The sequence below is a fragment of the Microtus pennsylvanicus genome, chromosome 2, assembly GCF_037038515.1.
Source record: "Microtus pennsylvanicus isolate mMicPen1 chromosome 2, mMicPen1.hap1, whole genome shotgun sequence".
NCBI lineage: Eukaryota > Metazoa > Chordata > Mammalia > Rodentia > Cricetidae > Microtus > Microtus pennsylvanicus.
The window spans coordinates 81,235,590-81,263,012 of NC_134580.1; the positions used below are offsets into that span (position 1 = coordinate 81,235,590).

General features: G+C 41.5%; 1 protein-coding gene and 1 pseudogene across 1 annotated transcript in view; one reads left to right on the forward strand and one right to left on the reverse strand.

Moving 5' to 3' along the window:
- Nucleotides 1-1,291: 1,291 nt before the first annotated feature.
- On the reverse strand, nucleotides 1,292-2,963 carry LOC142844895 (zona pellucida sperm-binding protein 4-like; annotated as a pseudogene).
- Nucleotides 2,964-9,729: 6,766 nt separating this feature from the next.
- Cstf3 (cleavage stimulation factor subunit 3) overlaps nucleotides 9,730-27,423 on the forward strand; it is an 86,518-nt gene continuing 68,824 nt past the window's right edge. The window contains exon 1 of the mRNA XM_075961593.1: nucleotides 9,730-9,955. Coding sequence (XP_075817708.1) covers nucleotides 9,929-9,955 — 27 coding nt within the window. The 5' untranslated portion in view covers nucleotides 9,730-9,928. The remainder of the gene's footprint in view (nucleotides 9,956-27,423) is intronic.

A 27,423-nucleotide genomic window follows, 5' to 3' on the forward strand; every position in this document is an offset into this window, starting at 1 on the left:
GACTTTTGAAATAGTCACCCATCCCTCTACATAGCTGAAGTCAAGGGCTTGTCAACCTTTTCTCTAAAATAAATCAAAATATCAAAGGACAGAAATGGAAAGAATGTAGCCGCGTGGTAGAGGTTGGCTCTACTCGTGCATTTAGAGAAAAGCCTGTGTGGCCAATGTGATTTATGGCCAGCCTGTGGTGATCAAGTTAACCAGGGGTTTCCTTTCTTTGTTTCCTCGTTTTTGTTTCTTTTCTTTTTGATTTTGTTGCTTTGAGACATGGTTTCTCTATATAGACCAGTTGTCCTGAAATTCTTGATGTAGTCCAGGCTGGCATCAAACTCATGGAGATCTGCCCCTGCCACCTCAGCGCTGGGAGGTGTTTGCTACCACCTGTAGCTCATCGGGCATTTTAACTTAAAACATCCAAGTCTGTACCATACACCGGCCACCCAGCCACCAACCTACGCCTAGCTATTACTTTAGATTTCTGATTAAATTTTCTTTCATTTCTTTTTTCTTTCTTTCTTTTTTTTTTTTTTTTTTTGTCAAGACAGGGTTCCTCTGTGTAGCTCTGTCACTTTGTCTCTTCTGGATCTTCACTGTATAGTCCAGGCTGGCCTTTGAACTCACAGAGATCCACCTGTCTCCACCCCTCCTCCCCCAGTGCTAGAATTAAGGAGTGTGACACTATGGCCAGGATTAAAAAATTCTAATTGATTTTCTTTCTTTTCTTTCTCTCATTTGTTTTCTTCTTCTTCTTTTTTTTTTTTAGAGACTAAGTTTCTTATAGCTTATACTGGCCTCACAAGAAGCCAAAGCTAACCTTGGATTTCTGACCCTCCTGCACCTTCTTATGCTGGGATTAATTACAGTTGATACCACAATCATCACGTTATCATCATTTATCCCCGGCAATATTTAAGCACGCGTGGGCAGCCCGTTTATGGCGGTTCTCCAGTTCCTATCCTGGGCAGTCCTAGAAGCTGTGTTATTGTCATTCCCAAGGTTCCACAGTCTTCCTGTATGCTGTCTATCCAGCACTTTCTGAGCCGTCCTCTTTGCCTTATCCCGTGCACTCCTCCAAGCAGAGCTATCTTTGGGTATCTTCTGTCATTCATTCTCATAACATGACCAAAGTATCTCAAGTGCCACTGCCGTATCCTGTAGTTTAATTTACTTCTTTCTGTAGATGGAGATGTTTCTCTTCTTCTTCTCCTTCTCCTTCTCCTTCTCCTTCTCCTTCTCCTTCTCCTCCTCCTCCTTCTGAATTTAGTCTGTTTTATTGAGACAACTGGGCAATTCATCTCAGTTTTCTGATGTCCAAGTAGAAAACTAATAAGACTCCAATGATGATCACGATCCACAGAGCAGGGGAATTCATGGGGCTGCTTGAGTATCTATGAAGCACATCTGTAGGGTCTTTAGTGACTGGGAGGAGGATCATAAAGCTCTTGCTAGATATCCTGGCAGTGTTGTTTTCAAAATAAAACTCATATTTCTTCTTCTTCTGGAAGCTGGACAGTTTACCATGCAGGATGGTGTCCCAGCAGGCTGGTAGACCAATGCCCTGCAGTGTAGGTATACCTGTCCACTAAGGACCTGCTCCTCCCTTACAGCATCCATAAAGCTGAAGGTAGGGATGCTGAAGCATTGGTGATAAAAAGGAAACAGGGTTGGTGCCTTCTGGACAGCGATTCTCTTGGTCTGATAGTTGTCTCCTGCATATGGGCATCCAATCACCAGGATGGGCCATTGTGGTTGATGAGAAGGCTTAGGGCCAGGTGTGGCCCAAAACTGTTCTAGCAGTAACCTCCTAAAAGGGTCTGTTCTGTGAAGGATGGAGACCTCAACATAAATAGGATCCTGGAGAAATTTCACCAGCGGGTAGTCATCAGCACCATGGTAAGAAGGAAAACTTGACAATCTGACGCTCCAGAGGGTGGGGCCCAGGCTGGGTCTTAGGAAGGCATGGTCAGAGTGTCAGCTCTTGCATGTTAGCATGTTAATTGGGGACGTGTTGCAGAGAATGGAGTAGCTGCAGCTGACTCTGAACCTGAATATGTGTTGTCTTGAGTAATACAGTCACTGCCCCAGACTCTCACATCCTGAGTGGCCACTAGCTCATTTTCTCTCTCTCTCTTTTTTTTTTTTTTTTGGTTTTTCGAGACAGGGTTTCTCTGTGGCTTTGGAGCCTGTCCTGGAACTAGCTCTTGTAGACCAGGCCCACTAGCTCATTTTCATACATGACCTGGTCTCCAGTGATCTGCCTTATGGTCCCACAGGAAGTAAATGAAAAGTGGAACAGGACAAAGGTGAGTGTTGCCATCACCGGATTGCATCCACTGTCACGCCCGAAGATCAAGTGTAGTGAACCCAGTGCAAGGGTGGCAAGGTCACGTTCCTAGACACAACGAAGAAGTGGCCCTCTCTGGTACACTGGGAGGTCATTGGGTTTCCATAGTAACAGGAGCCTGCCTCTTGCACTTCAGAGCTGTAGCAGCAGCCCAGCTGTTTACCATCTCCTAGAGAGAAGGGCGAGGGAGCACAGGGCAGCCTTTCCTTTAGTGACACAGGATTTCACACTTCAGTACTCAGAGTATCTGGGGCTAGAAGATCCAAAGGATACTTAAGCAGTCTCTTCCTTGCCCCTGCCTTAAGTCCAGCTACATCCACCCCTGCACTCCAACTGCCATGACATAGTGGGAGCCCCTCAGAGTACCACTGTAGGTAGCTTCCAACACCGGAGAGCCATCCAGACCGTCCGTCACCCGTGTGTCACAGTCTGAGTTATTCTTTAGCCTGTGCAGCAGCCTCCACCTCCAGGACTCGCTGCCTCCAGGCTGAGGTAGCCCGCAGTGGAGCACAGCTGGCAACTCAGTCACGTGCTGCCCACTCAAAGGAGGACAGAATGGGAAACACAGTAAGATGCCTGGCGGAAGCCACAGAGTGCAACTTAGAGCCTGCTTGACCATTCTTTCTGCTTCACTAGCTCACTGGAGAGGTTTCTTAACGTCATCCTTGCGCGCCCTATCTCTTCACGTGATACGTGATCCTCCTGAGGCACGCCATCTCAAACACATTCAGCTGCTGTCTATCTGGGAAGAAACCTCAGTTCAAAGGTGGGAATTATTTCAGGCGTCAAGAGGAGGATAGGGATAGTGAGGGCTGCATTCCAGGCACTAGGAAAGGTTTGGTCAGCAAGAGACCTAACAACAACATTACAAGTATATGAGACACTTATCTTGAGTTGTCTTCCTTACGACTCCAAAACCTGGACAATGAAACGCTCATCAGAACAGCAGCTGGTACCACAATGCTAGTCCCTAATTGAATCTGGAAGATAGGTAGATAAAGGTAGGTAGGTAGATAAATAGATAGATAGTTAGATAGATTAGTGGGATTACCACCATTGTTAAGTCATTAGCTGTAAATTGTGTTTGCTGCCATCTGGGGGTTTCACAGAATCATTGCAAGTACCTTTTTCTTTCTGTTCTCTGCCCTTCTTCCCCAAAAAGTCTCACTAAGTATTTCAAGCTGGTTTCAGAAATCTCAGATTTCCTCTGGCCTCAGCCCCACGAGTTCTAGAAATTCTTTTAACAGTCACACTTTAATTAAATAAAGACTTCTGGGTGCTGAGTCAGTATTAGTGGCACAGTTATTAAGGTAGTTGTGGGGCTTCAAGGGTAGCTCATTGACACAGCAAACATTTACACTAGAGAGGTTGAGATACAATCCCCAGCACGACAAGCAGTATAGAAGGATCCAGAAGTTATTGTGTCTCACTATGGGAATGTTTAAGACCCTTTCTGCTGGTAGTGGCACACACCTTTAATCCCAGCAGGAGGCAGAGGCAGGTGGATCTCTAAATTCGAGGCCAGCCTGGTCTACAGATTGAGTTCCAGGACAGCTAGAGTTACACAGAGACTCTGCGGGGTTGAGGTGGAGATCCTTGTCCTGGATAATTTTATGTCATCACAACCTAAAGTCAATGGAGAGGAGAGAACCTCTATATTAAGAAAATGCCTCTGTAAGATAGTATTACATACGAGTTTGTAAGGCGTGTTCTTAATTAGTGATTGATGGGGAGGGGGCAGTCTATTGCGCATGGGCCCACTCCTGGGCTGGTGGTTCTAGGTTCTATAAGCAAGTAAAAGAAAGAAGCCAGGGGGCGCTAGCCAATGAGCAGTGACCTTCCATGGCCTCTGCATCAAGCTCCTCAGGCCCTGTTTGAGTTCCTGTCCTCATTTCCTTTCATTGTTGTTGCGGAGCTATGCATTTTTTCTCATTCTCCGTTCTTCCTCCCCCCTCTTTTTCTTAAAAAGGACACTGTTAAAACAAATGTGAAAATTTGGATGTGGACTAGATAATAATGTCAGGAAATAATTGAATGCTTTCTTGGATGTGATAGATGCTCTTGTAAAGATGAAGGAAAATGTCCTTATTCTCAGGAAACACAAGCTGACTTATTTGAGGGATGAATATAATTTATTTTTAAACTGTTTTGCAGCAAACCACAGACTGCCGTGTGTAGCAGCACTGATGAATGGAGGCAGGAATGTCCTCACAATATGAGACAAATGCTGCTAAGATTCCCTCCCTGGGAGAGAGGGAAACACAGCTGAGGAAGGTCCCACAAGGGTTCACATGTGGGACCCAATGAGTTTATTAGGCTTACCTATGGAGCAATGGGGGCGGGGTTAGGACAGTCACACTGGAAGGGTTAGGACAGTCGCACTGGAAGGGTTAGGACAGTCACACTGGAAGGGTTAGGACAGTCGCACTGGAAGGGTTAGGACAGTCACACTGGAAGGGTTAGGACAGTCGCACTGGAAGGGTTAGGACAGTCGCACGGAAGGGTTAGGACAGTCGCACTGGAAGGGTTAGGACAGTCACACTGGAAGGGTTAGGACAGTCGCACTGGAAGGGTTAGGACAGTCGCACTGGAAGGGTTAGGACAGTCGCACGGAAGGGTTAGGACAGTCGCACTGGAAGGGTTAGGACAGTCACACTGGAAGGGTTAGGACAGTCGCACTGGAAGGGTTAGGACAGTCGCACTGGAAGGGCAGCACCCAGCAGGAATGATGGTTTCTATCCACACAGATAGAAAACCCTTTCCCCAGTTATCTCCTCTAATTCCTCTCCCGAGACCCGGAGGGCACAGACAGTTATGGCAGAATTGCATTCAATTGTTTGGGAGGAGTGGTAGAATACTCAGATGAGGGTTCCAAGGCTCTTCCCAAATCCTCCTCTCCCAGGGAAGGGAAGTCAACTGGCCTAGTTCTGATGGTCTTCTGCAGTAGGCACAGGAGAAATCTTAAAGATGGTAGTCCTATACTCCACCATCCAAGATGGCATAGTGACATTTTGTCCCAAAGAGCAAACAACCAAACCAAAACAAACAAACAGAAACACAAATCTCTGTAAACACATGCATATAAAGCAAACAAGTCAAAAGTGTTAATCCCCAGATCAAAGTAGTGCCTATATATTTTAGTGTGTTAGTGGGGGGGAAGGGTATGGGGGTGTCGGTGCATATGTGTCATAGCTCAACTGTGGAGGTCAGAGGACAATTTGCAGGAGTTGGTTCATTCCTTTTACTATGTAATTTCTGAGTATTAAATTTGAATCACCAGGCTTGGCAGCAAATACCTTAACCCCCTGAGCCATTTCACTGGCTCTGAACACACACACACACACACACACACACACACACACACACACACACACAGTTTTTTTTTGAGACAGGGTCTCATATGTGCTAGGCAGGCTTCTAAATTATAGTAAAGAATGACCTCCAGAGTTTTACAATTACTGGTATGTGGGTTTATGTGGGACTGGGGATCAACGAAGGACTTATGAATGCTAGGCAAGCACTCTGCAGAGTGAACTATAACCCAGCCCTATTTTTTGAACTTTTATCTCTGAAGTTTTTCATTAAAACAAAACAAAACAAAAAAATGAGAAATGGAATTTTAAATACAATGTGAATACGGCATTTTATGTTTTAAGATCTTTCTTCTCTTTCTCTTTTCATTTTTTTTTCAAGACAGGGTTTTTCTCTCTAGCTTTGGAGCCTGTCCTGGAACTAGCTCTTCTAGACCAGGCTGGCCTCGAACTCACAGAGATCCTCCTGCCTCTGCCTCCCAAGTGCTGGGATTAAAGGTGTGTGCCACCACCGCCTGGCTCATTTTTTGGTTTTTCAAGACAGGGTTTCTCTGTGTGGCCCTGGCTCTCCTGGAACTCTTTCTGCAGACCTAGAGGCTAGTGTCAAACTTGGAGATCCACCTGTCTCTGCCTCCCAAGTGTTGGGTGTTTGTCTGGAATCTTCAGCTCACTGCTGCTTGCTCAGACCATCCTTTCCTCTCCAAACCCTGCCCTCTCAGAAAAACCACCAAGCTGTGGCTCCTTTTCTGAGACTGCAATGTCTCAAGTCACCACCCAAAGCTTATGATTGGGCACAAGCCCAGCTTTCGGAGGGTCTGTCATCACCCCTCCCTGCCTACAGGGTATTTAAACTCCCTCTTTAAGATCATCCATTCTCCTGTGCCTTCCCCCACTTCAGTCTCTGGGGGCTGGAGGACTCACCTAGATGTTGCTTTGCTCAAATACACCTGGTCTTTTACCTCTTTATTTGGCCTGATCTGGCTTACTGCATCAGGCAGAGAAATCTATAAACAACATACAGAAAACTTATCATTGGGATTAAAGATATATGCCATTACTTTCAGTTGCCTGCTTTTCTTTTTTTTAAAATAAATTTTATTTTTATTTTACTAATGTGCATTGGTGTTTGTCTGCATGTATATCTGTATGAGGGTGTCAGATGCCCTGGACCTGGAGTCATAAACAACTATGAGTAGCCATGTGGATACTGGAAATTGAACCCGAGTGCTCTGGAAGAGCAACTGGTGCTCTTAACCACTGAGTCATCTCTCCAGCTCCACCCCTGCTTTTCTTATATGAATTCATTAAGGGAAAAATAATTTTTAAAAAAAAATTTAGTGCATAAATAATATTTTCTATTTTTTTGAAGTATAAGCGCATTTATATGGAATGCTCAGAATAAATAAATTGTTGTTTTGGATTATTCCTTTTATCTTTTGAGATTATTATAATTTAATAACATCATTTCTCTCTTCCCATTCCCCCAACCAAACCATCATATATACCTGATGGGAGGAGGGTCATCTTTCTATCTGTTGTTTCATTGGCTAATTAATAAAGGAAACTGCTTGGCCTTTAATAGGACAGAAAATTAGGTAGGTGGAGTAAACAGAACAGAATGCTGGGAGAAAGAAGCCGAGTCAGGCAGTCGCCATGATTCTCCCACTCCAGACAGACGCAGGTTAAGATCTTTCCTGGTAAACCAGCTCGTGGTGCTACACAGAATATTAGAAATGGGTTAGATTAATATGTAAGAGCTAGCCAATAAGAGGTTAAAACTAATGGGCCAAGCAGTGTTTAAAAGAATACATTTTGGGTAATTATTTTGGGTAAAGCTGGCTGGTGGCCGGGAGCTGGGGCGGCAGGGAAGTGGCCCGCAGCTCCACACAACATATACCCCTTCATACTCTGTTTTAATTTCTTTATATTTATTTATTTGCTTTTGTTTTTTTGAAACTGGGTTTCTCTGTAGCTTTGGAGCCTGTCCTGAAACTAGCTCTTGTAGATTAGGCTGGTCTTGAACTCACAGAGATCCGCCTGCCTCTGCCTCCCGAGTGCTGGGATTAAAGGTGTGTGCCACCACTGCCCAGCGTCTCTTTTAATTTCATTACGTCAGAGGGGCACACTGGTGTCACATTCCTTTGCTCCCAGCTCTCCAGAGACAGAGGCACGTGGATCTCTGTGAGTTCGAGGGCAGTCTGGTTTACATAGTGAGTTCCAGGACAGCCAAGGCTACATAGTGAGACCCTGTCTCAAAAAGAAAATTAAAAAAATTTCATGTCGTCTTTTTTCATTAATTTTTGTTATATAATGTATGTATAAACATATATATTCCTAAATACATAAGTATAATCTGTGTCCTCTGTATGTTACTTGTATGTGTGCTTTCAGGGCTGACCATCTGCTATTGGATAATTAGTATGCTCTTCTCTGAGGAAGACATTTTCTCCCAGTCCCAGCATTTCTTGGTTGCTTGTAGTTCTTTGTGTAGGACTGAGGCTTTTTGAGCGCCCCCCCCAACCACTTTAGTTTGTCTACTGTTGTTATTGTTGTCCAGCTCATGTTTAGGCAATCGTGTTGCTGAGACTTCTGGGTGTGGCTTCTGACATTCCTATGAGGCGCACACTCTGTATTCCTCTGTCACTTAAAAGAATCTTTCTCTTGCACAATAACCCCTTAGCTTTAGGTTCAGAACTTATATTGTAGATGCATCAGTTGGGATTGGACTCCACAACTGAATATTTATAGGTTGTGTCTTTTGGTAATGGTCTCTGTGGCAAAGAGTTTTCTTTCTTTTTCTTTTTTTTTTTTAAAGATTTTATTTATTTATTATGTATAGAAAGTCTGCTTCCATGTATGCCTGCAGACCAGAGGGCGCCAGATCTCATTACAGATGGTTGTGAGCCACCATGTGGTTTCTGGGAATTGAACTCAGGACCTCTGGAAGAACAGTCTTTGCTCTTAACCGCTGAGCCATCTCTCCAGCCCGAGAAGTTTTCGTGATGAGGGGTGAGGACCACACTTATCTGTGGGAAAACCCGCTCACTCGGTGGGATCTCCAAGATGTTAGGAATATTTTCTATCGTGAGCTCTCTGCCAACGCAAAATGATCCCAATCAAATCAAATCAGACCAGACTGAAAGATATCCAGGTTTAATTAGACACCTGACACCCCCCTCCCCCCCATGGCTCCGAGGGGAACGGGAAGTCGCCAACGCAACCACCGGAGAGAAGAAGAAAAAAATAAAAAAAAATAAAAAATAAACACGTGTTTATTGTCTGAGGAGCAGTTTAAATAGAGTGTGGAAGTGGTCTTGACCTTCCTTGGGGAGGGGTCAAGGTTTAGCGGGCCACCTTCACCCCGGGGTCTAGGTTCCAGGGGCACTGGAGAGGGGCTTGCAAAGATGGAGGCCAGAGACTGGGATTTACAATAAAGTCAAATGATTAGAATGTAGTCAGCCGCTGTTTTTATTCCTATCTATAGACACGGAAACTGTGACACAGAGAATGCAAATTTCCCAGGTAACTCCTCTAGTGAGAAGTCTGGATTCAAAACAACATCCATTCTGCGCTAAACCACAGATTTGCAGACAAGAAACGGTGGTGACGTGCTAAGCTAAAACCCCGGGTCTTACAGGACCCGTGACAGCAAAAGTTAATACGGACTTGATTTGTTCTTTTCCCCAAGAAAAGAAAGAGCATTAGCCGAGACCACAGAACGCTTTAATAGACTCCTTATCCCCTAAACACGCCAGGCATTTCACCGACTCTCCCCGCTGTTCCCTAAAATGGTCAGTTCGTCTGAACTGAACTGATTGGCAGTCAGGTTTCCACAGGGAGGAGCCCGACTCTGAAACTCGGGAATTAAATTCCAAGAAGCGCGGGAGAGCCCAGACCAATAGGCGGCATCTTTCCGGCTTCCCTCGGAAATCTGGACCGCGGCGTCATCAGTTCCGGGCCGTGATGATTGTTTACGTCTTGAGCCCGCCCCCTGGGATCGCTCTGCGCATGCGCGCCTCTAAGAATCCGGGTGTCGTTCTCTAGCCCCGCCCATTGTCCCGGAAGTGAATACGCAAGCTCCTCCTACCCCTCAGCCGGCTGGGGCGCAGCCATTTTAATTCATATCTGAGTGGGCGGTGGCGATTCCCGTGGCGGCTGCGACTCTGCGGGGCAGGGGTATTGTTGCTGGCTTTCGGGGGGTTTTTGTTAGTTTTATTTTTCCTTTCTAGCTTCCCGTTGCCGGCCAGTGTGTCCGTTGTCGTCCCCCGAGGCCATGTCAGGCGACGCAGCCGCGGAGCAGGTGAGGAGCGGGAGCGGCGGGGCCTCGTGCCGACCTCTTTCTCTCTCGGGCCCTGTGCGTGCGGACCCCCCAGCCGGGTTCGCGTGAGCAAGAGCTCTGGCGGGCTGGGAGCACCCGTGGGGTTCCCCAGTCTTGGCTTCTCCGTGGCGTTCATATAAACAAGCATTTGACTCAGACAATAGCTTGAGGTTGCTTCGGCCTGGACGGTTGAGTTGAAACCATCTTGGCGTGTGTACTACCTGCCACGGCAAGATTTCCCACTTTTGCTTCCCGATCTGCTGCCCCCAGAAATAGAAACGAAAGTATTCTGGAAAACTAGGCCCCCGAGAGAGCGAGGGTGAAAAAGCAGCGGTCCAGGAGCAGAGCATGGCTGTGCCGAGCTTTGGGGGGAAATCTGTGGATTTTCTCTCGCCCCTTTTTTCCCTCTCGTCTAGGAACACTTTATTTTTGCTTTTGCGACTACGCAAACATTGCAGGATTTGAGAAATTGAAAACAGGAAATGTGCTTTGGACCTTGTAAGCACCAGCTGTTTGAATGGTAGATATGAGTGATAGTTAACGTGTTTTAAAAACGAGATTTTTAGTGGTGGCGCACACCTTTAAGCCCAGCACTTGGGAGGCAGAGGCAGGCGGATCTCTGAGTTCGAAGCCAGCCTGGTCTACAAAAGCTAGTTCCAGGACAGTCTCCAAAGCTACAGAGAAGCCCTGTCTCGAAAAATAAACAAAAATCAGATATTTTGATATGAGGACACCCCCCCCTTTGCTGTCTTCATTTTATAAACAGAGTTTTACAGTGACAGTCTTGCTTTCTTTGCCTCCTCAGTGCTAGAATTGGCTGGGAATACTTAACGTCCTCTACGTCGGGTTCTTTTACTCTTTTATAGCCGGAATTTCGTAGGATAGTATTTGCCTATTATTGTAATGAAAAAAGAAACCTGATTTTATGAAAGAGGTGTTTTTAGATCTTGATCCTAGTGTTGTTTTTCGAGACAGGGTTTCTCTGTAGCTTTGGAGCCTGTCCTGGAACTAGCTCTTGTAGACCAGGCTGGCCTCGAACTCACAGAGATCCGCCTGCCTCTGCCTCCCGAGTGCTGGGCTTAAAGGAGTGCGCCACCACCGCCTGGCTTCCCAGTTTATTTTTTAAAAGAAAGTTAGTCTTGCAAAGTCCTAAATTTTCTGTTGCTGTAGCAACGAAATACACATATTTTCTCTTTTTCAAGTCTCCAGTTTATAATGTGGAAACTAAATGGAGGTTAATGGATGACAATAAATAAGACTGTTGGTTAATGAAGTGTGGGTAAGCTATAAATTACTTTGGCAAAGTGAGCAAAACTCAAGTTTGCTTGAGGGCCAAATTCATCCCTGAAATCTTGGCAGTACTTTTGCATTTTATCTAAAGTTGGGATGCCCAACTTTACAATTTCTTTTGAACTCTTACCAAAACGGTTTCTTTACTCTTTTTCTGGGCTAGTTTTTTTGTTTTCTGAAAGTGAAGCAAATATTGGATGTCTGAAATTTATATAAAATTATAAAGACAAAAGTATTGTCATGATTTTGTTTATAGAACTGTGGGCTTTTTGTTTTGTGTTAATCCTGTTCCACCCCAGCAGATTAAACCCAGGGCCTGGTGCATTCAGGGAAGCCCTCAACCGCAGAGTTATAGCCTCAAACTTATAAAACTTTATCCTCCAACCCACTTGTATTTTGACGGTGTCACTATGTAGACATGGCTGGCATGGAACTTGCTATGTAGATCAGGCTGACTTCAAATTAATGGAGATAACCTGGCTCTGCCTTGTTGAATGGTAGGATAAAGATGGTGCACCAAGCAGCCTTTTTTTAAAATTTGGGAATACACTCTAACTCAGGCTGACCTTGAACTCACTTTAGTCCCTTTGCCTCAGAATTCTGAGTGCTGAGATTATATGTATGAGGCCACCACACCAGGCTTGTCTCCTTTGAATTTTATTGTACAGTTTACAGCAACAACAAAAAAAGTTAAAGGAAAAATTCATGAGCACCTATTATAATTTTCATTGAACCCAGCAATGATTACAGGTTTTGTCATACTTATGTATTATATATGTGTGGGTATGTTTTTGAGTGTTTACACATGTATTTTTTTGTATGTGATAGTTCTGTGGCTCAAATCAAGGATCTTGCTCATGCTAGGCAAACCCTCCACTACAGATGTATACCTCTAACCTTGACATTTTCTTTCTCCATCATATTTCTCTGAAAGTTGACATCACACTTCCATTCACACTATTTCAATATTCTATTGTATAGTGACATTAATATGTTACATAACTACCATACCATTAACCCACTCAAAATCTAGTTATACCATATCTGTTTTATTTTTTCGAGATAGGGTCTTGTACAAATTTGAGGACAGGCTGGCTTCAAACTCAGTTTGTAGCTGATGATGACCTTAAATTAGGATCCTAGGTTCTCTCCAGTGCCTCTGGCTCAATAATGGTGTACATCTAACACATAATCTATATTCAGATTTGTCGTTGCCCCAAGAATGTGATTTATAGGACTGGGAATGTTCACAGTTGGTAAGAGTGGCTGTGTAATCCAAGGCTCTGGAATCCAACCCAGGGTAGATCCTGAGCACTGCCTAAGCCAGGTTTTGTAGTGAAGATGCGTAATCCCAGTACTCAGGAGTTGAGTCATTGTTGGTGACATAGTTTAAAGGCAGCCTGGGCTATAAGAGACTTTGTCTCAAAACAACAGCAACAATAACAACAAAAACCCAAAACAAAACTTAAAAACCGACCAAACAAATCAAAATTTAAGTAAAACACTGAATCCTGTATTTATGAATTTGCTTATCTCGTAAACATTCTTCCTATTAGCCTGCACCTTCCTCACCTACATTATCTGTTTGAAAAGAGTTATTTTATCATTTTCTGAGATTTTGTTTGGGGAGTTTTTGGTGGTGTCATTTAATAGATCTTTTACTCTTGGAGAATTTATAGTTATATCTATTCTGAGTCTTGATAATTTTGAAGTTAAATATCTTTCATAAAGTAGAATACATTAGCCGGATGGTGGTGGTGCACTCCTTTAATCCCAGTACCCTGGAGGCAGAGGCAGGCAGATTTCTGGCCAGCCTGGTCTACACAGTGAGTTCTAGAACAACCAGGACTATTACACAGAGAAACTTAACCACATCTTTAATAAATACATATGTGTATGTGCATCAGTGGTCTTGGTGGAAGTCAGAGGGCAATCTTTAAATTTAAAAGTCAGTTCTCGCCTATCCTCTAGGTCCTGGAGATTGAACTAAAGCTTATTGGCAGGCACTATTATCTTGTTGGTCCCCAAAGCACTTTTTTGGTGTTTGAGACAGGTATCTATCTACTCTGTGTAACTGCCTTGGCTGTCCTGGAACTTAGTCTGTAGACCATGCTGGCCTAGAACTCAGAGATTTTGCCTGTTTCTTGCCTCCTACATGTTGGGACTAAAAGTATGCAACATCATCTTCTGACCCTGGCTTTTAATTTTTTAAGTGTATGAGTGGTTTGCTTGGCACCCAAGAAGGTCAGAAGGGGGTCTTTGATCTGGAAATGGAGTTACAGTTTTAAGTTGCCGTCTGGGTGATGGAACCTGGGTCCTTTGCAAGAGCAGCAAATAAGTCAGTCAGGCTCCATACCACTGAGTCATACTCCACCCCCTCCCCCAATGGCTTTTACACGTTGAGTGGTACTTTTCAAGCAAGTAACAAAAGAAATATTAAATGTGACGTATGTATCACAGAGCTGCTTTTTTTCCTTTGCCTTATTGCTTTGAAGTAAATCTCAGTTGCTTTAGCTAATGTAGTAATTAAATTATACTTTAAAAGTACGAGAGGATTTAAAATGTGAATTGGCTGCACAGTTCTTAACTGTTTGAGACAATGGCCAGTTTAAATCTGGAGAAAGTAAGAATGCTTTCTGTTCTTTTTTTTTTCTTGCTTTCTGTTCTTGTAAGAGGCTCACAAGCACCTATAACTTGAGCTTCAGGGGATCTGATGCCCTCTTTTGGCCTTCTTAGGTACTTGTCCACATCTCACGCACATAACTGAAAATGAAATCTTTTTTTTGTTTTGTTTTATTTTTTTGAGACAGGGTTTTTCTGTTCTCTAAAGCTTTGGAGCCTGTCCTGGAATTAGCTCTTGTAGACCAGGAGGCCTTGAACTCACAGAGATCCGCCTGCCTCTGCTGGGATTAAAGGTATGTGCCACCACAGCCTGGCAAAAAATGAAATCTTTAAAAAAAAAAAAAAGATCCTTAAGTATTGGTAAGAAAGCCTAAACAGAACTGAAAACTATTAAGAGACAATCATGTTGGCACCCCAGCATTCAAAAGACTGAAGTAGGAGGATCTTGAGTAGAGTCTAGTCTGAACTATATATAGCAAGTCTTGCTCAGAAAGAAACACAAAGAAAGAATAAGAAAATCATCCTTTTGTAGTTATTTTGTGGATTTTATTTTCTTTTGTTTTTTGAGACAGGTTTTCTCTGTAGCTTTTTTTTGGAGCCTGTCCTGGAACTTGCTCCGCAGACCAGGCTAGCCTTGAACTCACAGAGATCCACCTGTCTCTGCCTCCTGAGTACTGAAATTAAAGGCGTGCGCCACCACCACTGAGTCAACCAAATAATTTAAAAGTCAAGGTAGATTGGGAAGAAAGCAGGATAACCAAATATGTTGGACAATGTCTTTTTTAACCCAGTTATTTTTATGTGTTTAATAAAATTTCTCTGCTGTAGCCTTTTCTATGTTCTCTTCTGTTTTAAATTATATTTAATATAAGACAATTTTGAGTAAGTAAATAGTTTTGATTTTAATATTTCTTGGGAAAAATGGACTTCCTCCTCTTTATTTGGCAAGAATTGTTCCTAAGGGTACTAGATCTGTCCTTTTGGATTTTTTTTCTTTTGAAAGGAATTGTTAGAGATTGTATTTGTTGAGCGTTAGGTTGTTTCTGGTCATAAAAAAGAATGTATATCTCAGGTGGAATGGCAAAGTCTATTCATGTGTTTGTATCTGTTCATTACTATTGCCAAAAACTGTTCATGGTTTTAAACTTTTCCACCATATCCCATATCTGCATTTCTCTTTAAACAAAATCCAATTGTAAATCTGGGTCATTTTGTTGTGACTGTTGGCAATAGTATGAAAAGAGATCTAAAAAAGGATTCAAATCAGTAAGGATTTTTATTTATTTAGTGGTAGAGTGCCTTTATAATCTAGGATGGCTTGGAATTCATGAGCATTGAGTACTGGGATTCTAAGTGTATACTTACTTACCCAGCTATTTAAACTATTGATAGATAATTTAATTCTGTAAATATTGAATGAAATTAGAATCACAAAAACTATGTTCTTTATTCTTTTTTTTAATGTACCACTTAATCTAGTGAGCCAATATCTTGGCTACTTTTGGATGAGCCTTGTTGGTCAAATTCTAAAGGTTGTTTTTTGTATTTGTGTTTTCCTTCCCTTTTTTGTTTTGTTTTGTGTTTTTGAGAGAGGGTTTCACTGTAGTTTTAGAGCCTGGCCTGGAACTACTTCTTGTAGACCAAGCTGGCCTCTAATTCACAAAGATCCACCTGCCTCTGCCTCCCGAGTGCTAGGATTAAAGGTGTGCCTATTTTTATTTTTATTTTTTTTGAGGTAGGGTCTCACTATATATTCCTGATTAGCGTGGAACTCACTATATAGAAATAAGCTCACCTCAAAGTCTATAGAGATCTACTTGCCTCTGTCTCCCAAGTGCTGGGATTGAAAGTGTACACTACCCTGTTGGGCCTATTTTTATTTTTAGAAGAAGGTTGCAGAGAGAAAAAACTTAGATACTATATGCAGTTTTCTTAGTATTTTAGCAAAAAATTAAGTTAGGATCATTTGGGTTTGGTACCAACTTACATTTCATGGATACATGATATTTGGAAAATGTATTTAGAATAGATAGATTTAGATAATAGTCATGTTTCATTGTATTCTTTTTTTAAAATATTTATTTGTTATGTATACAATAGTCTATCTGTGTGTATGCCTGCAGGCCAGAAGAGGGCACCAGACCTTATTACAGATGGTTGTGAGCCACCATGTGGTTGCTGGGAATTGAACTCAGGACCTTTGGAAGAGCAGGCAATGCTCTTAACCACTGAGCCATCTCTCCAGCCCCTCATTGTATTCTTAAGTGATTTTTGTTGTGTCAAACAACAAAATTGTACAGTGATCATACTTAAACTATGTTACAGCCTGGAGTTATTTATAGCCTGTAAGTTCATTGGTCTAAGTTATGGCAGAATCCTATTAATCTGCTGCTCTAAGAGACACATTGAACAAAACAATGTAAAATAAAAATAAAGTGCAAGAGGAAGTGGTGCAGTGAGGAGCATTGCTGTGAGAGCATGGTAGGGTTCTTCCCTGGTGTGCATAGGGCATTAAATTTTCCTGAGCAAGACAGGGTTTAACTCTGTAGTCCCAACAGACTTGGAACTCACAGAGGTCTACCTGCCTCTGCCTTTCTAGTGTTTGAATCAAAGGTATGCAACACATCTTACTGTTTTGTTGTTCAAGGCAGGGTCTCACTTTGTAGCTCTGGCTGGCCTGGAACTCATCACATAGACCTCAAACTCAGTGACCCACCTTCTGCCACCTGAGCATGTGCCACCATGCCTGGCTACACCTTACTTTTTAAGTTGTTCATCCTTTTTCCCCACCCCCTACCCCAGCCAGACTGCCCCAAGTGCTGGGGTTAAAGGCATGCGCTGCTGCCACTGGCACTTTTTAAGTTTTTTATCACTGAAAAATAATGAGTATGTGTTATTCTATGTTGTATATTTTGATTAAAAACATATTGTAGTGCTGGAGAGATGACGGCTCAGAGGTTAAGAGCATTGACTGCTTTTCCAAAGGTCCTGAGTTCAATTCCTAGCAACCACATGGTGGCTCACAACCATCTGTAATGAGTTCTAGTGTCCTCTTCTATCCTGTAGGCATACATGCAGCATAACACTATATACGTAATAAATATTTTTAAAATGTATATATTTTATTGTTATATATATGTGTGTGTGTATATATAGAGGGAGGGACGGGGAGAGATCTGAGAGTGAGTGAGTGGGACTGGTGGTTAAGAGCACTGTCTGTTCTTCCAGAGACCCAGGTTCAATTCCCAGTAGCCATGTGGCAGCTTATAACTGCCTGTAACTCCAGTTTCAGGGGATCCAATACCTTCAAACAGACATACATACAGACAACATAAATGCACGTGAAATAAAAATAAATTAAAAATGTTTTGTAACTATTTCAGGAACAACCCAGTTATTATAAAGTGTTATGTACTGTGTGTAATTATATGTGCTAGACCTTTGTTTACACTAGCCAGCATCACTTCCAACACCAGTAATGCATTGAAATTGGTGGTCAAGATGTCACTAATCAGCCCTGGCAGTGGTGGTGCACGCCATTAATCCCAGCACCTGGGAGGCAGAGGCAAGGGTTGCTTGAGTTCTAGACTAGCCTGGCCTACAGAGTGAGTTCCAGGATAGCCAGGACTATACAGAAACCCTGTCTCACGCCCCCCCCCCCCAAAAAAAAAACAAGTCACTAAACTTAAATGTGGAATTTTTCAACACCATTATAGTTCTATTTGGTATGTAGCATACCACATTGACTAAAATATATTGACTAAGATGTATCATTTATTGCTTCTCATAGTAGAGTTTAGGACCCATTTTGTCATAATTATTTAGGTCCTTTATGAAAATAATAGATGTTGGAGCTGGAGAGATGGCTCAGAGGTTAAGAGCACTGGCTGCTCTTCCACAGGTCCTGAGTTCAATTCCCAGCAACCACATGATGGCTCACAACCATCTATAATAAGATCTGGTGCCCTCTTCTGGCCTGCAGGGGTATACATGCAGACAGAATACTATATATATATATATATAATAAATAAATCTTTTAAAAAAAGAAAAGAAAATAATAGATGTCTGCCATAATTTCAGGTTGCTGTTTCTGATTCTGTTAGTGAACTGAGAATCTTCATTTAAAACACTTACTAAAAAAGGAAATAACATGTACTTGGTGAATTTTAAAAAATGAAAGATAAACCTTAGAATTATGGGGAAGCAGATAAATGTCTTTAAATTCATTTCCCTGATAGTCTCATAGTACAGACCTTGAATTCAGTCTTCCAGCTTCAATTTCCCAAGTGCTGGGATTACAAGGGTGAACCATCATCCCAGCTATAAGTTGCTTTTAAATACATATATTTGATAAAAATAAGTGGTAAAACTGCAGAATATGAGAATATCTTACTGATTTTCTTCCTTAATTCTCCCCAACTATAGTTAGTACAGTCAATAATAGAAAATACGTACTTTAAAATGGGAATCGAGGCTTATCTGTGCTTGTTCAGTTGGTCACAGGCAAGACTTATTATCCAAGCATAGATTTAATTCCTCTTAATTTCCTATCTTTTGTTATGATATCCTTTCCCCCTTAATTCATATGTATATTTGTTTATTTTAAGACAGTGTGTCTATGTAGTCTTATCTATCCTATCCTGGAACACACAGTGTAGACCAGGTTTGGCCTAAAACCTGGAGATCTACCTGCCTCTGTCACCATACCTGGTTTGTTCATATTAAAGCTTTGATTTTAAATTATTTTTAGTTATGTGTATGTCCATTGTGTTTGTGCATATGAGTGCAAGTGCACTTGGAGCTCAGAGGCCCCAGATCCCTCTAGAGCTGGAGTTGCAGGTGGTTGCAAGCTGCCTGATGTGGGTTCTGGGAATTGGACTTGGTACTTACGGAAAGGATGGTAAGTGCTTTTACCACTGAGCCATCTCTACAGTTCCTCCCCCATATTTTTGATGTGTAGCGCTTAGATAAAGTCAATCTCTTTAATTGTATGTATGTGCACAGCCCAGGGTTTCCTATAACTCTTCATGTAGTCTTGGCTGGCTTTTGAATTTGCGACAGTTTGTCTGCCTAAGCTAATTTTTATTTCAATTTTACTTTGAATTTCCTATGTAACACCACTCCGGTTTACCCTGAATTTATTTGGGGAAAAATATTTGGGGAAGGCTATGTCCTCCAGTCTTTTTTACCTCTTTAGTAGAAACAGAAAGAATTGTATATTTTTCTTGTGTTCTTATTTATTTTTGTTTTTATGGTGCTGTGTAGAAAGAGTGGCAGGCTGTGTCTCGTCACCCGGCTAGCTTTACACCCCAAATAATTAAACAGAAACTGTATTTTAAACACTGCCTGGCCCATTAGTTTCAGCCTCTTATTGGCTAATTCTCACATCTTGATTAACCCATTTCTAATAATCTGTGTAACACCACGAGGTGGTGGCTTACCGGGGAAGATTCAGCATGTCTGGCCTGGCAGCTCGCTCTATGGCATCTGCCTGAGGTGTCTGCCTCATTGCATTCTTCCTCCCAGCATTCTGTTCTGTTTTCTCCGCCTACCTAATTTTCTGTCCTATCAAAGGGCCAAGGCAGTTTCTTTATTAACCAATGAAAGTAACACATAGACAGATGACTCTCCTCCATCAGTGCTGGGAATTAAACTCAGGGCCTCATTCATGGCTAGGCAAATACTTTAGCACTCAGATATACCCAAGCCTTCATTATTCTTTTTAAAAAATATTATCTGTTGGAGTTGGTGAGACAACTTGGCAGTTAAGAACACTTGTTGCTTTTGCAGAGGACCTGGGTTCAGTTGTAGAAGTTAGAGAGATGGCTCAGAGGTTAAGAGCACTAGCTGCTTTTCCAGAGGTCCTGAGTTCAATCCCAGCAACCACATGGTGGCTCATAACCATCTACAATGAGACCTGGTGCCCTCTTCTGGCCTGCAAGCCATGCAGGCCGAACACTGTATAATCAATCAATCAATGTTTAAAACCGAAATCTTTAGTTATATAGGATCCAGTGTCCTCATCTTGCCTCTGTGGGCACTGCATGCATATAGTACCCAGACATACATGCAGGGGAAATATCTATACACATAAAAAAAAATCTAAGGAATTAAAGAATACTTATATTTTACTTGATATCTGAGGCTCAAGCTTGCTAGACAAATGGTCTATTGTTGAGTCAAAATACCCATATCTCTTCTTACAAAAGAAATTTTTATTTTGTTTTATGTTTTGTCTGCATGTAGATTGGTGCCATGCCTGTGCCTGGTACCTCTGGAGGCCTGAAGGCATAGGCTTGATCCCCTGGAACTGGAGTGAAGAAATGATTGGGAGCCACCATGTGAATGCTGGGAACTGAACCCAGGTCTTCTGGAAGAGCAGCCAGGGCTCTTACCTGAGTCATCTCTCCAGCCCCTCAGCTAGATGCTTTAAAAGATTATCCAAGGGCTGGAGAGATGGCTCAGAGGTTAAGAGCACTGACTGCTCTTCCAGAGGTCCTGAGTTCAATTCCCAGCAACCACATGGTGGCTCACAACCATCTGTAATAGGGTCTAGTGCCCTCTTCTGGCCTGCAGGTATGCACACAGACAGAATATTGTATACATAATAAATAAATTAATTAATAAAAGATTATCCAAATGTGCAACCATTAGTCAGGGAATGCAGCTCTGTAGTAGAGTTCTTGAACAGCAAGCACAATGCCTAAGTTTGATTACCCTTTGCAGAAAACAGGCACAGCCCTCTTTTTCTTTTTTTATAAAGTACATTTCCAAAACAGATATTGATGTTTAAGGTGTTTTCTTTGTGCTGAGTTTGAACATAGAACCTTACAAGTACAGGCAAGTGCTCTGCCACTCCCTCTTCTGAAGTATTCTGGGAACCTTGCTGGGAAGGTGATGTAGATGACCAATTTAAAACTCAACATTCGCCGGGCAGTGGTGGCGCACTCGGGAGTCAGAGGCAGGCGGATCTCTGTGAGTTGAGACAAGCCTGGTCTACAGAGCTAGTTCCAGGACAGGCTCCAAAGCCACAGAGAAACCCTGTCTGGAAAAACCAAAAAACAAACAAACAAACAAAAAACTCAACATTCAACAGTCACTTATTCTTAACCACTTTGACCAATCTTGAGTCTGATAATTGACTGCCACTTACTGTAAACAAGCTTTTCTGACAAAACCTGCCAGCAGTACTAATATATGGACATAAACATAATTATTTAGAAGGCATTTTGGCAGGTACATCATGGCCACGTAACAAAATAATTGTAGCTTCCTCACTAAGACCTGTGACCTTGTCATAGTCTTTTTGACCAGATTTATATTAACATGTCTCTTTTTTTCCATATCTTAGGAAACAAGGGCTTTTTTTTGGTTCTATAGTAGGACAGAAGACAGAAATGTAGCTCTTAGCTGGGTGGTGGCAAAACAAGAAAAACAAAAACCACAGCTTTTTTCTTACTGTATTTTGCTGATTGTGCTTTAACTTGTTTCTCTGTTCTAGAATATAATTTCTGGAAATCACTAATTGGATTTGAAATTTGGTCAAATTCACCTCAGTTTTTTTTTCCCCAAGTGTGTTTCATAGATGACTTTGTAAGTCTCATATCGAATTAAGTTATGAGGCACACACTGTCTGGTTGTCTTTTTCTAATTTTAAGATTAGCTGATGCTAGGTTATGGTGACTTGTGCCTTTAATCCCAGCACTTGGAGGTGGATCTCAGAGTTCAAGGCCACCTAGAGAAACCCTGTTTCAAAAAAAAAGTAGCTTTTAACTTTGGCTACCTATGGGCTCATAACTGAAGAAAAGGTTTTTGTTGTGGGCTTTGAATGTGGCCATAACTAGTAAGCAGGGCATGCACTTGTAACCATTTTGGATAGCTTTCACTGTGGCTGGTGTGTTTGTTTGACTGCCCTGAGTTGTTTATTGGATGTGAATTTCACAAGCGACGCTGTTACTGTTAATGCTGGAGCTGGAGAGTGTGCGAGCTTGTGGAACTTGGCCACGACTTTTGCTCCTGCTGATTGTCAGCCCATAAATCTCCCTGTGCTGGTTTTCTGATTGCTTAGTGTCAGGCTTTCTACTGATAACCTTTATGGAAGGGACTGATGAGGATAATCTCAAAGAATTTACATGTGGAATCTTCACTAACCTAGTAATTCAGGACACTCAAGGCCCTGCAGTGACATCTAGCTCGCCCCTCAGCAACAGACCTGAAATATTTTACCTTCTGTTGTTAATACAGTTAAGAATTATCTATATAGATTACTTTACAAACATTTCACTTCATCATCGGACAGAGGAAAGTAGAATTGCAGCTGTTCCTACAGTTGCTTGTGTATAAAATTTTCAGGCTTTAATGAAATTATGTTTTTCTTTTTTTTAAAACTAATCTCTGAGCATTTTCTTTTAACATTTTATTTATCTGCCCCCCGCCAAGCTGTGTGTGTATATGCTGGTGCCTATGGAAGCCAGAAAAGGTAGTCAGATCATCTGAAACTAGAGTTATAGATATTCATGAGGTGCCCGTTGTGGGTGTTGTGACCCAAATTTTGGTGCTTTCATAGAGCAGTAAACCCTAAATCGCTGTGCCGAGCCATCATCTCTCCTGTCTAGCATCTTAGCCCAAGGTCTTTTGTTTGTTTGTTTGCGACTGGCACTGGAGATTTTGTTGAATTATCAGATCTTTATTTCCCATCTTGCCATAGGAGTGCTGGTATTATAATTTCTGGCCTTATGTGGGTTCTGAAAATCTGACCTCAGCTCCTCAAAACTTGCTCAGCACTGAACTGTCTACTCAATCTCCCCAGCCCTTTCTTGTATTATTAATATAGACCAGAACCTAGAGTAATAGTGTTAGCTATAATAGCTACATCACCTGTGGCTTTGACATAAATAATTAGAATAGCTTGCATTGAACTAACCACTAGAACATTTTTGATGTACTCATTATATCTTACAATATATAACTTTGGTTTTATCTGGATGTGGTGGTACACCCCTATACACTCCAGGAGTTTGAGCCCAGTTTGGGCTATATAATTGAGATTTGTTAAAAGGATAGCTTATTCTATTTAATGTGTGTGTGTATTGCTAGGATTAATTAAGTTTGGTCAGAAAAATTGATTTAAAACGTCTTACCCTGCATCTCAGACTAATCTCAAACTCATAGCAATCCTCTTACCATAGTTTTCTTAGTATCTACATTGCATATGTTGACCAAATATTGATGCTCTATTTTATATATTTTATAGTATATGATTGTTAATTTGAGGGGTTAATTTTCTGTTGAGCAGATCTGGAGCTCTAGGTAGTTCTCATACTGTTAGGCACTTCAAATAGTTCTCACAGAACAAAATTAATCATCCTTACACTTAGTTACTTTTCTGTTGCTATGACCAAACATCATGAACAAGGTAACTTGAAAAATAAAGTTTAAGCCGGATAGTGGTGAAGCATAGTGGTGCACACCTTTGCTCCCAACACTTGGGATGCAGAGGCAGGAGGATCTCTGAGTTTGAGGACAACCAGGGCTATACAGATAAGCCCTGTCTTGAAAAACCAAAAGAAAGTTTAGTGGACTTAAATACGTTCAGGGTGTTAAGAGTCCAAAGCAGATGTTTGGTGGCAGGAACATTTGAGAACTCACGTCTTGATCCACAAATGGGAAGCAGAGAGAGTACACTGAAACCTAAAAGCCTACCTCCATCAAGGCTCCACTGCCTAATCCTTACCAAACAGGTTCACCATCTGGGGACCAAGTCTTCAAACATGTGCCTCTGGGGGCCATTCTCAATCAAACCACCACACGGAGTTTTAAAAAAAAATTGCAACAGAAAACCTTGGCGGTGTTTTTTGGTTTTGCTTGTTTGTTGATTGTGTGTGTGTGTTTTGTTTGTTTGTTTTATCAACAGTCATTTTTCCTTGAAAGGGCATAGATCTTAGAACTGGGAGATAAAAGGATTATCCTAATTTTTAGTAACAAATTTACTATATTATTGGGTTTATTATGTACATGAACTATGCTACTGAAAGGTTAAAAGTCCATATCTTGTATCTATTTTTTAAATGTAATTTCTAAAGTTTGTTACATTTAATTTTTTATTTATGTATATGGGTGGGTGGGTGCTTTATGGACGTCAGGGCAACTTGGAAGTGTCACTTCTTCCACTACGAGGGTCCTGATGATCTAACTCAGGCCATCAGGTGGCTGTGTGCCTGCGCCTGTGTTGCCTGTGGAATGCTAAATATAATTCTCTGCCTGTTCCTTTGAGGTGAGTGCTGGGATCTTACTCCCGTCCTCATTGAATGCAAAGCAGGGCTTAACTTTGAGCCAAATCTACAGGCCCTCCTTCGTTTAATCAATCTTTTATTATTATTTTTTTTAAAGTGTGTGCACGGTGTGTGCTGCTCATGCATGATGTGTCTGTGGGTGTATGGAGGTGTCAGAGGATACTTTCTGGGTTCCAGTTATCAAATATAGGTTATCAGGTTTGCATGGGAAGTGCCTTTGCTCTCTGGACAATCTTGCTAACCTCTTTAATAATTATTTCCTATTTAATTTTAAGGTTTTTTTGTTTTTTTTAAATTGTGTATGGATTTTTACTGACCATAAGGTATGGTGTTTTGCCTGGGTGTATGTATCTCTTACCTCATGCCTGAGGAGACTAGAAGACATTAGAGCTACTGGAACTAGGCTTACATGTGGTTTTGATGCTTAATATGGGTGCTGGAAATAAGAGATGCAAGTGCTCCTAACCACTGAACCAACTCTTAAGCAAGTCATAATTTAACTGGTTCTTTCAGACATGGCTATTTAAATTATTACCAGTCTTACACAACAGGCCAGTAGTTGACTGTTTTCGTCTACTCTTTTGTGTAGTAGTATAAGTTACTAGAAATGATGCTCAGTATCAGTTATTCATATTAAATTTTGGTAGTATTTCTTCCTACTTCCCCTCACCTCACTGAGGATGTCAGTGTTAATTATAGAACATTTTATTTCTATCCCATGGGATACATTTTATTTCTTTTGAGTAAAACGTTATGTGCTCCTTTTTATTGACTGGACTTTATGCTAGTAAGCTTAATGGCTACTACTGACCTTTCATCTGTCTCTGTCTGTCTGTCTGTCTGTCTCTGTCACACACACACACACACACACACACACACACACACACACACACACACACACTTTGGAGACAGGGTTGAAAACTTAAGATACATCTCAGAATATTGTCTATTTAGCTCTTTTTGTGTATGTACACTAAAAATTGGACCCCCCAAAGCCTTGCAAATAAATGCTAAATATGCACTTTTACCATGAACAATATTTTAAGCCCTTGTGGTGTGTGTGTGTGTGTGTGTGTGTGTGTGTTTTAACGATTCTTTGGTAAACAAAAAGTGAGAATTTGGTTTTATCTTGATAAAATTGATTTCAGTTATTACATTTGCCAGAAATTCACCATTCTGATATAAAATGTTACTTTTATTATTTAGTGTATTTTTATACATTGCTGTTTTGAGCTGTATTGATTTTTACCATTACCAAATTTTAGATGCTTTAATATGTGGGTGTGCTAGTAGTCATTTTTATGAGCTTTTCTTCCTTAGTTCCTTACACTAATCATAAAGCTCTTATATTTATTAGTAAGGGGTAATTTTAAGTTAGATTGCTACAGTCTTAGAACATGTTCAAGCCAGTGGGGTGGCTTATACCTGTAATTCTAGTGCTTTGGAGGCTGAGACAGGAGGTTCACCAGTATTGAAATCCAGCCTGACTACATAATGGGACCCTGATTCAAAAAAAAAAAACAAAAAATAATTCTTCCTAAATAAATTCATATCTTTCAGTAGTTAAAGCTAATTTATTTTTACAAAAAGAGTTTACATTTCCCAGGCAATTTTATTCTAAAGAGATGACTTTTAGAACTTTCCTTAGATGGGTGTTTGACTGAATTGCTCCTTAATAACTCATCTATAAAAGGGGTGGTGCCAGGTATGGTGGCACATGCTTTTAAAACCAACACTTTAGTCCTGGCAGAGACAGGTGGTGGTCTCTGTGAGTTCAAAGCCAGACTAGTCATCAGACTAGAACATCAGTTACATAGTGAGCCCCTGTCTAAAAACAGGAGTGGTGATGGTTAAGTGGAGTATGATGATGGCAAATACCTGTGATCGCAGACCTCAGGATGTTGAGACAGGTAGTGTTGGAGAGGGGTAAAACTTACTTAGTGTGTCAGTATTTGTAAATATCCTTTGAGTATCACTTTTCATTCTGATATGCAGGAATATTCTAAACAATTTTAGAAGTTAATACTTGTGTTTACGCTGTTGGTACTGGGTGCTGCTTTTTTTCTTTCAGTTTTTAAATATCTTTAGTTTTTCTATGTGTATGACTGTTTTGCCTGCATGTAAGTATGTGCACAATGTATGTACCTTGTGCCCATTGAGGACAGAACATGAGAACCAGAGTTACAGACTGTGGTGAGCTGTTATTTATGTGCCAGGAACTGAACCCGGGTCCTCTGGAAGGATAGCAAGTGTTCTTAACTGCCAAGATAATCACTCTAGCGCCTTGTGCCTTTCTTTTCGTGTGTGTGTGTGTTTGCATGTACATGTGCGATGCTATTGCATGTACATGTACAATGCTAGGACTTGAACCTAGGGCCTCACATCTGGCAGCTTTCTACCAGTACCAGTAAACTATACCCCAAGCTCCAAGAAAAAAATTCTGCAATAAGACTAAAACAACCTTATTAAAAGACTGATAGAGCACTTTTCTAACCATGTGCCTAGGACCTGGTTATTAAAGCATCGGAGTATTTGGAGAGTACAAAGTTTTAAAGATTTACTTGTTATGCCAGGCAGTGGTGGCACATGCCTTTAATCTCAGCACTCAGGAAGCAGAGACAGGCGTGTCTCTGTGAGTTCGAGGCTAGCCTGGTCTACAAGAGCTAGTTCCAGGACAACCAGGGCTGTTACACAGAGAAACCCTGTCTTGAAATGTGCATCCCCCTTCTATACCCCCCCCCCCAAAATTCTTTTTTTTCTCGACACAGGTTTTCTCTTTATAACATCTCTGGCTGTCCTGGGTCTCACTGTGTAGACCAGGCTGACCTTGAACTCAGAAGATCTGCCTGACACTTGTTGGGTGTCTGTGTGTGTATCTGCACGGGTTTATATGTATCGTGTACATTCAAGAACTCAGAGGGCTTCCAGTCTCCTGAAACTTGAGTTATAAATAGTTGTAAGTTATTTTATCTGGGTTCTGGGATCTGAACTTAAGTTCTCTGAAAGAGCAGCATACAATCTTAACTACGGATCTATTTCTGCTTCTTGTTTTGTTTTTGAAGAGAACTCCCTTCGGCCCACGTTCCTAAGACCAAAGGTATATACCACCATGCCTGGCTTGGTTCTCTGTTACCCACCATCTAATAAATGTGACCATTGTAAGATCTTGATTTCTTTTTTAAGACAAACTGAATACCGGCTGGCTTGGAGTTCATGCTCTTCTATATTCAACCTCTTAAGTGCTAG